At 33.5% G+C, this 17,906-nt stretch overlaps 1 protein-coding gene across 4 annotated transcripts in view; it reads left to right on the top strand.

Annotated features, from left to right (window-relative positions):
• Positions 1-17,906, top strand: part of Smc5 (structural maintenance of chromosomes 5) — a 103,993-nt gene that overhangs the window by 68,349 nt on the left and 17,738 nt on the right. For all 4 annotated transcript variants that reach the window (XM_046459413.1, XM_046459411.1, XM_046459412.2 and 1 more), the window contains exons 12-17: positions 1,883-1,977; positions 2,590-2,722; positions 6,315-6,488; positions 6,592-6,761; positions 8,661-8,784; positions 9,465-9,587. In XM_046459413.1, coding sequence (XP_046315369.1) covers positions 1,883-1,977; positions 2,590-2,722; positions 6,315-6,488; positions 6,592-6,761; positions 8,661-8,784; positions 9,465-9,587 — 819 coding nt within the window. The remainder of the gene's footprint in view (positions 1-1,882; positions 1,978-2,589; positions 2,723-6,314; positions 6,489-6,591; positions 6,762-8,660; positions 8,785-9,464; positions 9,588-17,906) is intronic.

The raw sequence follows: 17,906 nt of genomic DNA, 5'->3' as shown, positions 1-17,906 counted from the left end.
TTTGTCTCTTGAACATTATGTTAAGCTTACCTTTCTTTATTGGTTTTCAGGAATTCAAAAATAGTCCAGTAAAATAGTCCAGTAAACATATCAGGAAGCTTCCTAGAAAACCCTCACTGAAATGTTATTATATTCATTGTGAGTGAATTTTACTAGTTGAACTTATAAGACAATGTTAGGGCTGGGGATGTGGCTCAAGCGGTAGCACGCTCGCCTGACATGCACGGGTCGCTGGGTTCGATCCTCAGCACCACATAAAAATAAAATAAAGATGTTGTGTCCACCGAAAAAATAAAAAATAAATATTAAAAATTCTCTCTCTCTCTCTCTCAAAAAAAAGGGGGGGGGGAGACAATGTTATTTTCTTTATTTCCAAGTTTCTCTCATCAACTGTTAGGATTTTGAAATCAGATTGAAATAAGCATGAATTGAGAATTGAGTGTTCAACTCTGTAGTCAGTAGGAAGAAATTTCCCAGTAATGTAGAATTAGAACAAGAGCATTGCTAGTATCAGAAAAATGAAATCTTAAGATTATGGGAGGAGGCTGGGGATATGGCTCAAGTAGTAGCGCACTCGCCTGGCATGCGTGAGGCACTGGGTTCGATCTTCAGCACCACATAAAAATAAAATAAAGATATTTTGTGTACCTAAAGCTAAAAAATAAATATTTTTTTAAAAAAAGATTATGGGAGGAGAAATAGTTATTTGAATTTATTTCCAGAAAGTTAAATAATCAAGTGAACATATTGTCAAAGAGTAATAAGTACAGGATTATATGTTTGTGTGTTTTATTTTGAAAAATTAAATACTAAATAGTCATATATGTATATATATGTATCTATGTATATATGAAATGAAATCTTAAGATTATGGGAGGAGAAATAGTTATTTGAATTTATATACACACGTAATCTCTTCACTATTTGTTTTCTTGACTATGGTCGCATTTAGTATACAATAAAAAATTACTGCGTAATGTAAAGACTGGATTCATCTGTCTTATTCTAAAGAGATTAACAGACAATTAACGTAGTTGAACTCTAAACTCTATCCCATGCAATGGGCAGCAATTGAAATCTACATGCAGTTTTTTCAGCCTTCCACTTGTTGCTTTATTCCAGCCCCCTGGAATTTTTCATCCCTTTATAGTTTAAGGGTCAATCAAGGATTTAAACAGGAGTTTATATGCAAATTTTGAACCTTCTTTCTTTGCAACACTCTCCTTCTAAGAATTTGTAGCCATTCTAGTTACCCCAAAACTCCATCCTATGATTCCTACAGCAACAAAACTACAGCTTTCTACCTGAATTTTATTCCCATTCCTGTGCTCCAGATTGGGGATTACCCTGAAACCACTTTAGCACAAATTTCAGTACTTTTCTTCTCTTCTGAGTATCAACTTTCCTCCAGCCTCTGTTTTTCCAATGTCTTCATATGATTGGTTTTTGAGGGGGAACTGGGGATTGAACTCAGGGCACTTGACCACTGAGCCACACCCCCAGCCCTATTTTGTATTTTATTTAGAGACAAGCTCTCACTGCTTTGCTTAGTGCCTCACTTTTGCTGAAGCTGGCTTTGAACTCACGATACTCCTGTCTCAGCCTCCTGAGCTGCTGGTATTACAGGTGCCACTGAGCTGGCCATATGATTGTTTTTAAAATCTAGTCCAGAATTTGTAGTAATTATTTGTAGAAAGGTTAGCCCAATACTTTGTAACCTGCCATTAACACAAGCAATACTATTAAGTATCATCAAACATCGAGTGTTCTGCTTTTTTCCTGATTATCCCATGAATGACAGTAGCAATATAGCAACTTGAAAAATCATTTCAATTGAGAATACATGATAATTAAGATAATACTTTCTTTTCCCTATATCCAGGTTCGTGACAATAAAAAGTTAAGAGTAAATGCTGTTATTGCTCCCAAGAGTTCATATGCAGACAAAGCACCTTCAAGGTCTCTGAATGAACTAAAGTAAGTTGTGAAAATATTGTTACAACTAATTTGAATATTGAATAATCTTAAATATATTTTGATTATCTCCTTGTCACATAATATGTTTGATGTAAGCTGTACTATTCTCTTGTAGAATATCTACTGAAGTCTAAAATATGGAAGAAGTTAGGCCCAGGAATATATCATGTGGCATAGTGTGTGATGAAAGTGATAATTTAAATCAGTGGAATAATACTGGACTATTTAATGGAAAATGCTAAATATCTTTTATTAAAGATGCAAGATAAGAGTTGGTTAGGTATTGGGAAAATTAAATGGTAAATCATTTTATAATACAGAAATAATTTCCAGAAGGACTAAATGTAAATATTGCAGTAATGAACAATTATAAGTGAATATCTTAACTCTGGATATAAGTTGACATTCTAAAGGTAAGAACAATAGAAGAAACAACAAAAGAATACTTTGATTGTTTCTAATAAACTTCTCTGACAAGGAAGTAAATAATACTAAGTGGTTTTAAAATGTTTGAAAAAAAAGGAATTCCTCTTCCATTGTTGAAATAATTTGTAGTTTTAACAATCAAAATTTGTAAATGTTCTTTTGAAAAATCAGTACTTTTCCTTTCAGACAATATGGATTTTTCTCCTATTTGCGAGAGTTATTTGATGCACCTGATCCTGTAATGAGTTACCTTTGTTGCCAGTATCATATTCATGAAGTTCCTGTGGGAACTGAAAGAACCAGGGAAAGAATTGAACGGGTAAGAAAAGTATTGAATCGTTACCAAAACATAGTTTCATTGAAACTTCTTAGTTTAAAATAAAGCACGACCAAGCACAGTGGCACATACCTCTAATTCCAGTGACTTGGGAGGCTGAGACAGGGGGATCACAAACTCAAGACTAGCCTTAACAATTTAGCAAGGTCCTAAGTAATTTAATTAGTAAGACCCTGTCTCAAAAGAAAAGAGGCTTGGGGAACAGGTTTTTTTGTACCACCATGTTGCCATATTAATACTGTATATAAACTTCTGGGAACCTAATTGCTATTTATAATACTGAGTTCATTTTATAACAGTATAGAAGTATTCTTCAGATCATTCATGATGGGTAATCATTCATTTGGGGCTCTGTATACTTCACTAATAGAAGATAGAAGTGAGGGATTGAACAGACACTTCACAGAAGAAGAAATATGATACTCAACAAATATATGAAAAAAATGTTCAACATCACTAGCAATTAGAGAAATGCAAATTAAAACTACACTGAGATTTCATCTCACTCCAGTCAGAATGGCAATTATCAAGAATATAAGTAACAGTAAATGTTGGTGAGGATTTTGGGAAAAGGTATACTCATACATTGCTAGGGGGACTGCAAATCAGTGCAACCACTATCACTATGGAAGGCACTGTTGGAGATTCCTCAGAAAACATGGAATGGAATCACCATTTGGCCCAGTTATCTCACTCCTTGGCATATGCCCAAAGGACTTAAAATCAGTATAGTATGGTGAAATGGTCACTTCAGTGTTATAGCAGCTCAGTTCACAATATCTAAACTATGGAACAAACCTAGGTGCCTTTCAGTAGATGAATGGATAAAGAAAATGTGGTACATATACACAATGGAATACTACTTGACCATAAAGAAGAATGGAATTATGGCATTTGCCAGTATATAAATGAAACTGGAGACTATCATGCTAAATGAAATAAGACAGTCCCTAAAAACCAAAAGCCAAATTTCTCTCTGTTATGTGGATGCTGACCCAAAATAGGTGGTGGGGAGGGAGGAGTGGAGGTTCACCAAATTGGGTGGGGGAAATGGGGGGAAAGAAGGGGAGTGGGAAAGGGAAAAACAGTAGAATGAATTTGGACATAACTTACCTTTGTCATATATGAATACATAACTAGTGTAACTTCATATCATGTACAACCCACAAGAATGGGATATTATACTCCTTTTATGTATGACATGTCAAAATACATTTTACTGTCATGTATAACTAAAAAGAACAAATAAATAAAATATATATAAAAAAAGAAGTGAGGGCCCTGGAAAAAAGTTAAAAAGAAAGAAATGAGAATCCTTAGATGGGTGCAGTGATGCATTCCTGTAATACCAGGATTGCTTGTGGGGGGGGGGCAGGTGAGGCAGGCAGATTACAAATTCAAGGCCAGCCTGGGCAATTTAGTGAAACATTGTCTAAAAATAAAATAAAGAACAGGGCTGGGATGTAGCTCAGTGGTAGAGTTATTACCTAGGATGCATAAAGCTCTGAATTCAGTCCTCAGGACCACAAAAACAAAAAGAAGGACAAAAGAAAAGGGCCCTTACCAACTCATTTCGCAAAAAAAAGAGTGCTTGTACCAAATTGCCTATATCTTTGGTTAAAATGACATATATATAGGATCACTTGGGAAATAAAAATTTAGAAATCTCTACATGGGGGTACCTCTCATGTGTCTTAAATCAGTGAGATTTAGAAAAGAGAACAATACCATCTATGTAGATGAAACCAATTTATGCCATAACTCCAAGAATAGGTAGAGCTATCTCTGGAAGTAAGGGTAGAAGTAGTAATTCTTTATTGATGGGGAAAGACAATAGACTTTCATAGCTTTACTTTGCGGCAGAAAGGAGCAATGATTGCATTTGGAAAATCTTTTGAATGATGCTTCAAAAGATTCACCTTTTTTTTTTTTTTTTACATAGTTCCTGGTTTATTCTTTTTGTTGTTGTTCTAATTAGTTATACATGACATTAGAATGCATTTTGACATATTGTATACAAATGGAGCATAAGTTCTTAGTCCTTTGGCTATACATGGTGCTGAGTCACTCCAATAGTATAATCATACATACATGCATATAGGGTAATAATGTCTGTCTTAGTCTACCGTCCTTCCCAGCCCTACCTTTTGTTTAAGTCACAGTATTCAATTCCTGTAACTCACATTAAAATAAAATTATTTCTTCTCTTATCCTTTCTTTTCAGATATTTTTCATTCACCTTAATCTGTTTGGTATTTATATAAGTAATAATATTTTTAAAATCCTTGATTATATTGAATGTTTCTTATACTTGATTGTCTCAATGCCCAGCCTTGTGCTGTGTTGTGTAAAAATAATTTAAATTATGATGAGATAATTTTTAGACATGTATATGTATAATTAATACATGTTAGGAAGTGCTTCAAGCACCTGGTAAAGCTATGGTATTATCTTGGCTATCTTTCACAATATACAAACTTTTATTGAGAAATTTTGTACCTCAGTTCTTCTGTTTGTTTCATGTCTAGAAATGGTTATAATGGCTGTATTTCTTCCTTGAATAAATTTTCTTTTTGTTTCATTTTTAGGTAATGGCAATAATAGCTATATTTCTTCCTTAGAATAAAAATATATTCTTTAGTGTATGTTTTATTGTCAAGTCTTAAATATATTAAGTTCTCTAACAGTGATTATGCACTATTTATGAGATTGTTCTCCCACTAATTTCTAAGATTCACCTCTTTGGTGAATCTTAGAAGTCTACTCACTTTTTTAGCTTGAATATCCTTTTTCTAGGAATGCCCTCCTCTCGTTATCTCGGTCAGTTAAAATCCCAGTTAAAACTCATTTCCATGAAACTTGCAAAGGCTAACCTCACCTGGTCTGTACCTTATTACAAATTTAGAATTTAGGATGACAGTTTATAACCCTGTTGACTAAGTGTACTTAAATGTGTCTTATCTGTTCACTTAAATTATAAATTTTTAGAAGGAAATAAGCTATAATAGCATTGTTATTAACCTTTAAAGATTTGGGTGAAAATCCATCATAGCATATTGATAAATATGTAGAAACAAAGATCTAATAATGTTTTTATGAGCAGAATGGTTATGCTTATGAACCTCCTTGTGTAAGTTCTTGAGAGAAAAGACCTCAAAAAAGGTGAAAATAAAAGATTATATGTCTTTGAACAATACAGCCAAGGGAGGACATAGTAAATTACTTAATCAAAATAACAGTATAATATACTGGGCACCTAATTCCTCTGGTCTATTCTTTAGTGTAATAAAGCTCCAAATGTATAATTGGGAGAGAGTGGAAGTATAGCTGACTTTGCTAGTTCAGTTTTTTCCTCACTCTTCCCTCATTTGGTTTTTCAAAATAATAACCTAAGTTGTATTATTCACCCTTTTAGAGATGTTATTGGATAGGATAAGGGGGAAAAAAAGAAGAAGAAAGTATACCTAGTGTGTTTTGATCTTCCAGAATTTACTTAATATATGGTTTTAATTCTTTAGTCCTTTAAAACATGTCTTTCTATTAGATGCTCATGAATTCTTGTTTAACATTATAGGTAATACAAGAAACTCGATTAAAACAAATTTATACAGCAGAAGAAAAGTATGTGGTGAAAACTTCTTTTTATTCAAACAAAGTTATTTCTAGTAACACATCCCTGAAAGTAGCCCAGTTTCTCACAGTCACAGTGGATCTAGAACAAAGAAGACACTTGGAAGAACAGCTAAAGGTTGGTTAATTGGATTTAATGGTTAGAAAAGAATATTAACTGGTTTTCTAAAGCTTTAACTAGAACTTTTAAAAATATGTTGACAATTTTCAATATTCCCTAGGAAATTAAAAGGAAATTACAAGCTGTGGATTTAGGATTAAATGCCTTACGTGAGACAAACAGGCATCTAGAACACAAAGACAATGAACTGAGACAAAAGAAGAAGGAGCTTCTTGAAAGAAAAACAAAAAAGAGACAACTGGAACAAAAAATTAGTTCCAAACTAGGAAGGTATCTTTTGGCCTTTTCCAGGGAATGATGGGAGTCCCAAGCACTGCATGGGAAACTACTAATTAAACCCTGTGTCCAGGCATGGTAACGCACACCTGTGATCCCAGCTTCTCAAGAGGCTGAGACAAGAGGATCACAACTTCAGTGTGTTCTGGGCAACTTAGGAAAAACCGTATCTCAATATAAAAAAAGTGGGGTTGAGAATGTAGCTCAGTGATAGACTATACTTGGATTCAATCCCCAGTACCACAAACAAACAAAACCCCTGCAACAACACCACATTGCCACAAGCACATTTTATAGTAATTTCTCTCTGAAATTTTTTCTTATTGCTCAAACACAATTTTTGTCCATAGGGGAAAGGGAGGTGAATCTTAAATGCTGTGAATTTTTCTATTCCAGTCCCTAAACCCATTTACATGGTTAAAATTAATGAGTCCCCTGAATAAATTTTATTTATATGGATTACATTATTGATCTTTACTGTATTAGGAATTAAAAACCCAGAATGTTGCTGGGCATGGTGACACACACCTATAATACCAGTAGCCTGGGAGGCTCAGGCAGGAGGATTGTAAGTTCAAAGCCAGCCTCAACAACTTAGTGAAGCCCTAAGCAACTCGGTGAGATCCTGTCTCTAAATAAAATAGAAAAAAGGGCTGGGGATGCGGGCTCAGTGTTTAAGTGCCCCTGGATTCATCATTCCCTGGCACACACAAAAAGGTAATATGCCGTGGTTGTTTGAAGTAAGATACATCTATGTAGTCTAGCTTCTTAGAACATTTTTTCAACTTTAAACCTCTTTTTGTTTTTTAACTTTTAGCTCTTCACTTCTATGTTTGGTCATTTGCAATATACTTAATCTTTACTGTGTGACTACTGTAGTAGATTCATTGTCTGAAACTAAACTTTCTCCTTATAATGTTGGATTTGGGGGGTAGGAGGCAATGAAATGACTTTTTGGGTTCCTACCTTTATTTATTTGGGGATATACAGGGATGACCTGGTTAGTAGTCTCTCCCTGACTAGTCCCCTCTCCATTTAGTTCAGAATACTATTGAAAAAAGAAATAAATAAAACAACCAGAATGTCCATCCCAACATACTCTTAACTTGTACCATTTAAGCCACTCTGCAACACCCACTGAACTTGTTCATTCTTATTTATTACTGCTTCTATCCTTTCTTCTTTTTCTTTGTGGGTAGCATGGTATAATGCAAAGAGCATGAATTTTGATGTTAAATACATCTTACAACTCAATATCTGTGATTTTAGGTAATTTATTTAAATTTCCTGAGCCTTAGTTTCTTCATCTTTAAAAAAGTATGGTTTTAACTTTTCAGATTGTTATTGTCTTTTAATTCTGTTTTTTACCTACTGATCAGTTCTCTCGATGTAAGCTCCTTAAGGGAAAGGACAGTGTTTCATAAATAGTATTAATAACAGCAGTAACAGCTTCTACTCTTTAGTCAGTTATGGGCCAGACACTATATTAAATATGTCGAGTGTTGACCTTTTTTAATCTTCATATTCCTGTAAGGGAAATACTAGTATTATCTGCAATTTACAGATGACAAAACTGAAACTCATAAGAGTAACTTGTCCAGGTTTCCACTCTGCATGGATGAGTGGCACAAATGACATTTGTAGCCACCTGTCTGGCTCCAGATCCTTTACCATACCATTAGTATTATCAGACTGTCCTGGTAAAGAATAATCTCAACAAATACTTTTTGATTTTTGATTTGATTGCATAAAACTATTTAATCTAGGAGCTAGCAGTTTATACTTTTGAATTGGATTGCTAAATATAGCACAGAAAACTGCAGGAGACTTAAGCCTTTGGTTCCTTCCTTTTGTTTAACTTTTGATTTCTACATCATCATATGTGTCATACAGTTTAAAACTGATGGAACAGGATACTTGTAACCTTGAAGAGGAAGAGCGAAAAGCAACTACCAAAATCAGAGAAATAAACATTCAGAAAGCAAAACTTGTTACTGAATTAACAAACCTAGTAAAGGTAAGTCATTTTCTTAATTTTGAATAATTTTTAAAATAAATGATAGAGTTGGGTGTGGTGGCACATGCCTGTAATCCCAGTCATTTGGGAGGTTGGGGTAGAAGGATTGTGAGTTCAAAACCGGCCTCAGCAGCTTTAGTGAGGCCCTAAGCAACTTAATGAGAGCCTGTCTTTAAACAAAATATAAAAAGGGACTAGGGTTGTGTCTCAGTGGTTAAACACCCCTGGTTCAATCCTGGGTGCAAAATAATAATGATAATAACTGGTTTAAAAAAAAAAAAAAAAGGATAGTAAAACTTCAGAGTGCTTTATTGGAGGTAAGGTCTTAAGCAAAAACTTAAGTATTAGTGATTTAACTAAATTAGCTTAATTTAAATTAGATTTTCATCAGCCCTTTTTCTTATTTTTTGAGACAGGGTCCCACTAAGTTTCTTAAGGCCTTGCTAAGTTGCTGAGACTAACTTTGAACTTGAGATCCTTCTGCCTCAGCCTCCAGAGCCAGTGGGATTACAGGTGTGGGCTACCACACATGGCTAAAAAATGTTGTTTTTTGTTTGTTCTTATGATTTATATTTTCATTTTAAAAAATAAAGTTTGGCATTTTCATACTTCTAAAGCATAGATAACGTAAAAACAGTACCCTTAGGAAAAGAACTAAACTCAAGGATTTTTGTCCCTAGATTTGTACTTCTTTGCACATAGAAAAAGTAGACTTAATTCTTCAGAATACTACCGTAATTTCAGAAAAGAACAAATTAGAATCAGATTATATGGCTGCGTCATCACAACTACGCATCACAGAGGTATGTTTTTACCTTTATTTTATATTTTGAGATTCCAGTCTCTGACTAGTTTAAAAACGTGTATCATATGTTATTACTTGCAGTATGATGATATTTATGCTATTTAATTTATAAATTTAATACATCCTGCCAATTGAGAAAGTAATACTTTAAAGACTTAAAGGCTGTATAACCTCATCAATTTAATCTTCTGTTAATATCTGGCTGTGAAATGATAAATACTGAAATAGTGTGCATAGGGAAGAAAATGTGATACAGTATATTAACTTCAACCCAAAGAAGATCTGGCAACAAGATGGTAGTTCTAGTTTATTATTATAATTTCTAAATAAGTTAAATATGATCTTCTGAAGGTCAGAAGATCATATTTTACTTATTTAAAAATTATAATAATAAACTAGAACATTTTCTTTGTAATTGTTCAGGAGTAGGAAAAAGTGAAGTTAAAAGCTACAGATGAATTCTATTTAGGGCAGAGGGATGAGAGGAAAAAGGAGTGGGCAAGGGATTAGCAAGGATGGTGGAGTGTGATAGATATCATTATCCAGAGTACATGTATGAAGACATGAATTGGTGTCAACATACTTTATATACAATCAGAGATATGAAAATTTGTGCTGTATACGTGTAATAAGAATTGTAATGCATTCCATTGTCATTTATTTTTTAAAAAATTTTAAAAGCTACATTCATTGTAAACAGATTTTATTTTATTTTTTTCTCCTTTGGACTGTCTTCCAGTAAAATAAACAAAATTTGAGAGGCAAATTTAGCAGAAGCAAAATGAAACAGTTGTATCTAACTTTGAGTTAGCAGTATAGCATCACAGAAAAATTATTCCAAATCACTTTGAGCATAGCAGTTTGAGTCTAAAGACCTAAAGAAAAAGAAAAAAAATTATTTAAAAAAAAAAGTTTTCAGGGTTTATATATATATAGTTAATAACAGTATTTGGAATGTTATCTTGAAAATGTTATAGGGTAAAGCAAATAAGTATTATGTTAATGTCATTAGAATTTCCAGCATAGAATTTTATATTAGATGTAAAATAAAGAAGATGAAGTAATAAAAACTTGAAAGGTGTTTATTTGAATTGGAAGTATTAAAAAAGGCTATAATGTATTTTTTCTGAAAAAAAGGAAAAATAATTTCTTCACTCTGTTTACTGAAATGACTTAGATTATGACCTCTAAATATTATTTTCTACTAAAATGACTCATTGGAGAAGTGACTGATTCTGATTTCCAGGCCCAGGAAAAATATATATAAGTAACCCTAGATCATCTTGTCGTATGGGAAAGTAAGAAAGTAATCAAAGACAACTTGATTGTTAACAGATCTCAGTAACCTACATGAAGACTCTCCTATTGATCCCTAATGAAGGGATCCTACGTGAAAACACAAATGTCTAAATCCACAAATTCATGATACTGAAAAAATAGTATTGGTCACTTTGTGTGATATTTAGGCAACCAACTTATTATTTTGAAAAATGATAAAGAGAATTTAAGCATTTATCCTACATTTCTTATGTAAACTATTGTTTTGATAAATAAATGAGAGAGGAATTTTGCTTTGCAAAAATATTCTAATTGATGAATGAAAAAGGAATTACAGGATTAGTATATCACCACTTTGCAGCTGCTAATGAATCAGTATGTCACATTAGCTAATACTCAAAAAGCCACATATTTTATATATATTCTGATAAAAGGGTATGCTATCTCCTATAGAGTAATCTTGTGAAATAATCAAATTCCAGTCTTCATAATCCCTGATAGCAGGGTTTCTTAGCCTTAGCACTATTGGCATTTTGAACTGAATAATTCTTTTTGTGAGAGGCTTTCTTATGCATTATAGAATGTTTAGCAGCACTCTGGCTTCTGCCAACTAGGTGATAGTAGTAATACACACATTAGTAGTGATAATCAAAAATGTCTCAAGACATTGCCAGATTTACTCTGGGTAGTAAAATTGCCCCTCAGTAGAGAACCACTGATCTAAAATTCCCAGTTTTCAGGAACTGTAAGAAGCAAGAAATACATTAAAGGACACAATGCAGAATAGCAAAGTCCAGAATATAGAGGACCCGTAGGACAAATGGTTTACTTAAATACTTTTTATTAGGGGCTGAGGCTGTAGCTCAGGTAGAGCGCTTGCCTAGCTCATGCGAGGTGCTGGGTTTGATCCTCAGCACCACATAAAAATAAAGTTAAAAAAAAAAAAACTCCTGAAGCTTAAAAAAACAACAACTTTCTAATAGAAATACAATGTAAGATGTTATGTGTAATTATACTCTTTCTAATGGCCAAATTTTAGAATGTAAAAAGAAATAGATTAAATTAGTTATAAAAGTATATTTGGCTTTATAGGAAATTTATTAATTACCTGTTCTATATCTCCTTGTCATACTAAGTCTTCAAAATAATTGATTTTATGCTTAATACATCTCAAGTCAGATGATAATTTTCATCAAAAATATTTTATCTGAATTTGTATTTGTTAAAACTTAACAATTGCAAAAGTTGGTTTTTACACCCAAGTTGCTCTAAACATGTCTGATAGCTGGAACAAATGTCAGTTGCTAATTTAAATTAAAATTTTTAAATTCAACTCCTCAGTATAATATTAGTTACATTTTAAGTGCTTTTTGATGCCTATTTTATTGAACAGTGCAGTTTCTAAAATAAGTTTCAAGGACAAAAGTAAACTAAGTTTAAGAGGACTTAAAAACCATGTTAACCCAAAGTTAACTAAAAGTAATGTGTGGACCTAATTTTAATCTTGAGTTGAATAGATCAACTATAAAAACAATTCAGAAGAATATGAATACTGACTCAGTGTTTGATGCTAAAATTATTGATGGCGTTTTAAGTTTGATAATGGTATTATGGTTGTGGAGTTTTAAAAAGTTTATCTTCTAGATATACATTGCTGTAATATTTATAGGAGAAATTGGAAGATATATGAGATCACTTAAAACAGTCTAGAGAGGGGTTCATGTAGGAAAGGAGTATTGGTCATGGATTGAGAATTGTAGAAGCTAAATGCTAAGTACATGAAGGTTTATTATACTATTATCTACATTTATATGTTTGAAATTTTTCATAGTAAAAAGATAAAGCTTGGGGCTGGGGTTATGGCTCAGTGGTAGAGTGCTCGCCTAGCACGTATGAGGTCCTGGATTCAATCGTCAGCACCACATAAAAAAAGTATTGACCGCTACAACTAAAAAATAAATATTTTAAAAAAAGATAAAGCTTCCATTCTTGGTCATGCTGAAATAACAGGGAGCATGATATTTACCCTCTCACTATAAGCCACTAAAAAATATGACAAAATATATGAAGCAGTTGTTGGCAGCAAAAGGCATTGATCATGAAAGAAGGGGGGAAAACAAGTTGAGCCCTGTGATTGCTGCAGTTTATGACCTGGAGAGTTTCCAGACCAAAGGGCAGCAAAGGAGAACTTAATGTGAGAGATACATAGCTCTACAGATACTACAGACATTAGTGGATATTAAGAGATATGATCAACAACTTTGTGTCAAAATTTTTGACAAATTAGATTAAAGGACAAATTCCTTAAAAGTCACAAAACTGCTACACTTGTCTCAAGAAGAAATAAATAATTATTGTAGCCCTATATATTACAAGATTGAATTTGTAGTTAAAAACATTCCCACGAAGAAAATGCAGGTCCCAGATTCTTCACTCGTGAATTCTTTCCGTGCATTTAAAGAAAGAATTAATCTTTGTTCTATCTCAAGTCCTACAGAAGGTTAAGAAAAAGGAATACTTCTTGACACATTGTATGAGACCAGCATTATGGGATATAAAAACCAGATAAAAACAATATCTCTCATGAACACAGTTGCATATTTTTTTTTCTTTCTTTCTTAAGCCTTTTTTTCCTAACTGGGTGCAATGGCACATGCCCATAATGCCAGCAGCTGTGGAGCATGAGGCAGGGGGAACCACAGGTTTAATTTCAGCCTCAGCATTTTGTGAGGCTCTTAAGCAACTTAGACCTATCTTAAAAAAAAAAAAATTAATTTTCTGGAGCAGTTTTGAGTTCATAGCAAAACTGAGTGGAAGCTACAGAGATTTTTCATATGCTACTATCCCCATACTTGCACAGCCCCATCAACTGTCACAGTGGTATATTTGTTATAGTTGATGAATTTACATTGACACATCATAATTATCCAGTCTGTAGTTTTGTTAGGGTTCACTTGTTGAACGTATACACTCTGTGGGTTTAGACAAATGTATAGTGGCATATATCTACCATTAATAGCATCACAAAGAATATTTCCACTACCCTAAAAAAATCCTCCATGCTCTACAGATGTAGAAATTTTTAATAAAACGTTAACAAATCAAGTCCAACAGTATAACAAAAGGATAATACATCTTAACTGAGTTTTATCCCAGATATACAAGGTTGCTTTAACATTTGGAAATTCATTGGCGTAAGTCATTGTATTAACAGAAAAAAACAGATTATGTTCTCAATTTATGTAGAAGAAATATTTGATAGAAACCAGTATTCTTTCATGATAAAATCTTTCTGCATCAGGAAAAGAAGAAAAGTTCCTCAGTCTGATAAAGAACATCTACAAAAATCTTAACTCATACTACACTCAATGATAAGAGACTATTTACTTTCCTCTTAGAATTTGGAACAAGGAAAGTATCCATACAAACCACTCTTCTTCCACATTGTACTAGAGGGTCTAACCAATACAGTAAAGTAAAAAAAGAAATAAAAGACATACCAACTGAAAAAAAAGAAACCTAGTGATTTCAGACAGATGTGATCATCTCTGGAAAATTTAAGGAATCTCTAAAAATGCTACTAGAACTAACAGTAAATTTAATTCATCAGGATGAGTTGTGGCTTCGTCTATTAGAAATGAACAGTTGGAAATTGAAATCCCCCTCATCCCTGGTACTAGGTGCCTTATCACTGAGCTATATCTCCAGTTCTTTTTATTTTTTATTTTTTTTTTAATTTTGAGACAGGAGCTTGCTCAGTTGCTTAAGGCCTCAGCCTCTTGAATTGCTAGGATTACAGGTGGGAGCCACCTAGCTTGGGAATTAAAATTTAAAAGTAGTATTGTTATAATAACACCAAAAATACAAAATATTTGAGAATATATTTACAAGGCTCATATACTGAAAGCTACAAAACTTTAATGAGAAGTTTTTCCTAAGAGAAATTAAATACATTGTCTCCTGGATCAGAGATTCAGATTTTGTTAAAAATATCAATTTTTCTTCAAGTCTATAGATTAAATAAAATTCCCAGGAAGTTTTTAGGAGAAATTGACAAATAGTTCCTAATTACAATGAGTTTAGAAAAATGAAAACAGCTCTAAAGAATGGAACAATTTTCATCCTAGCAGCCTGGGAGGCTAAGGCAGGAGGATCACGAGTTCAAAGCCAGCCTCAACAATAGCAAGACACTAAGCAACTCAGTGAGACCCTGTCTCTAAAGAAAATATAATATAGGGCTGGGGATGAAGCTCAGTGGTCAAGTGCCCGAGAGTTCAACCTCTGGTACCCACCCCACCCCCAAGAAAAAGAACAATTTGCGGGATTCACATTTAAGGCTTTTAAAGTTACAGTAATCAAGACAACATTTTTGTAAAAAATATATGTATATATTTTTTTAATGGAACAGAATTAGATTCACATATTCAATTGAAAAAGTAATTCTTTCTGACAAATTGGGCTAGAACAATTGAGTCATATGTGAAAAATGAACCACAATCCTTAGCTCATGCCATATACAAATAGATCACAGACTTAAATGTAAGCTAAAGCTGCAGAATGTCTTGATTTTAATAGAAGAGAAAAAATCCCAGTGACCTTGGAATTTACGAAGATTGCTTAAATAGAGTATAAGGACAAATTATAAAAGAAAAAGAATCATATTTCATCAAAATTAAAACTTTTGCTCTTTTTTAAATTCAAGCCACAAATTGGGAGAATATATTTGCAAAACATACACCTGTCAGAGGACTTGTATCTAGACCAAGGACACTTATACCTTTGGGCCAAATCCAGCTAAAAGTCATATTTTGTTAAATTCCTGTGAGTTAAGAATAGTTTTTACATTTTGCAAAGAATTTTTCCTTTTAAAAAGAAGAATATATGACGGAGACTTTATGAAGCCCTCGAAGCATAAAATATTTTCTTTATTAGTCAAAAAGACCAAAGTGCTGGTGAGAAATTAGAGCAACTAGAACTCCCCTACTGCTGGTAGGAATTTAAAGTGTGTGACCATTTGGAAAATCATTTGGAATAAGAGGTAAAAACTAGAAACAAATGCCCAGAAGATGTTGAATGACTAAACAAATTATATATGCACACAAGGGACTATTTCTCAGCCACAAAAAGAAATGAAGCATTTATATAATACGAAGACGTCAAATATGCTCATTGAAAGAAGCCAGACCAAAAAAACATTATGAACTATATGATTTTGTTTATAAAATTCTGCAAAATACAGAATGCTTAGTTAGCAACAGAAGGCATGGTTGCCTGGGAAGGGGTATAGTGGGATGTATTACAGAGGGGCAGCACTTTTGAGGGTGGTAGATGTGGTATTATCTTGATGGTGGTGGTGGTTTTATTGTTGTATGTATTTGTCAGAACTCATCAAGTTGTACAGTAAACATATGCAGTTTATATGAAGTTCATTAGTCCCAAAAGTCAGTAAAAAAATGAAATTTTTTAAGAAAAAATAGTTTTTGTTATATCAAAGTAAACCATAGTGCTAATTTTTTGTGGAAAGCATATTTAGAATATAGGCTTTAGGAAGTTTTAGACAGAACTGCACAGGGGAATGGAAATATTAAATTAGAATAGATTAATAGCTTCCTTACTGTGAAGCTAGCTTCTTCAAATCCTCTCCTAAAATAGCTTATAGCCAGAAGAAAGGGGGGAAATGTGTGTGTGTGTGTGTGTGTGTGTGTGTGTGTGTGGTGTGTGTGTGGTGCTAGCAGATAAACAAGTAAGAGCATGCAGGTAAAAATATACCTAGTGTGTGTGTGGGGGGGGGGGGTGCTAGCAGATAAACAAGTAAGAGCATGCAGGTAAAAATATACCTAGTCAAACAGAGACAGGGAAGACAGCCTTTCCCACAATGAAAGGAACACAAAAGGAATAATAGTATTTATTCTAAATAAGCAAAATGGATGCAGTAGTTCAGAACCACCTCATTTCTTATGGCCTTGTCGGAAAGGTCATCTGCAGGTCTGTTGTTCTTTTGGTTAATAATTGTAAAGTCCATGCCGAAGGTTACTTCATTGATTGAACCTATGAAGGTAGTTGTTCAATATAGGAAATAATATTTTGAAGAGATTTCATGAAAAACTTGGCCAATTATGTAGATACTGCATGGAGTTCTAAATCCAGTCATTATTCAATATTTGATCCTGGTGCCTGAAGTTTTATTTTTAAATCATTGTTAATGAGACTTAACAGATTTATGTCTGTTTATGGAAATATTGTGAAATCATAATGGCTTTGGAGTAAGCACTCTTCTAAACTTGACATAGTGAAAGCTATTCCAGTAGCCTTAGTTCAGATAAGATTAGGTACAAATTGACAGGAGTATTCTGTTATGATTCATTTTGTTAGTAGTAACAGAAAGTAGTATTGATTGTTGTGTTTCTGGAAATTAGAGAAGTTTCTTGGGAGCTTTTGTTTTCAGTCTTTGAATTGCTAATTAATTTTTTACAAAGACAGCCATGTTATACTGTCTAGAGAAATAACCTCTGATTAGCTGCTTATCCCTTTAGGTTTTGTTACTTGTGAACAATACCCACTCAGTTCTCAAAGCTGTGATGGAAATTGGTTTCATCTATATAGATGGTCTTGGCCTCTTTTCTAAACCTTACTAAGACACAAGAGGTACACCCACATGAAGAGTTCTGGTTTTTATTTTTTTATTTTCCCAAATGATCTCTGTGATTTGATGTCATTATTAACTAAAGACACAGACGACTTGGTATAACCACTCATTTTTGCAAAATGGACTTGTAAGGGCCCTCATTTGGTCATTTCATTCCTTTTTTTTTTTTTTTTTTTTTGTGTGTGTGTGTGTGTGATGCTAGGGATTGAACCCAGGCCTTTTACTTTCAGGCAGGGTTTCTGTAAATTGCCCATCCTGGCCTCGGATTTGCCATTTTCCTGCCTCTTAGCCTCCTGAGTTGCTGGGATTACAGGATTGCATCACCATACCAGCATTTTAAATAATCAAGAATCCCCTCCCACATCTGTGTGGGGCAGTGGGTATGGGGTTCTC

This window comes from Marmota monax, unplaced genomic scaffold (assembly GCF_021218885.2).
Source record: "Marmota monax isolate L192 unplaced genomic scaffold, Marmota_monax_Labrador192_F-V1.1 WCK01_AAM20220418_F8-fsc00059, whole genome shotgun sequence".
Classification (NCBI taxonomy): Eukaryota; Metazoa; Chordata; class Mammalia; order Rodentia; family Sciuridae; genus Marmota; species Marmota monax.
The sequence above is the reverse complement of the archived record's forward strand: the minus strand, read 5'-3'. Positions and strand labels throughout refer to the sequence as shown.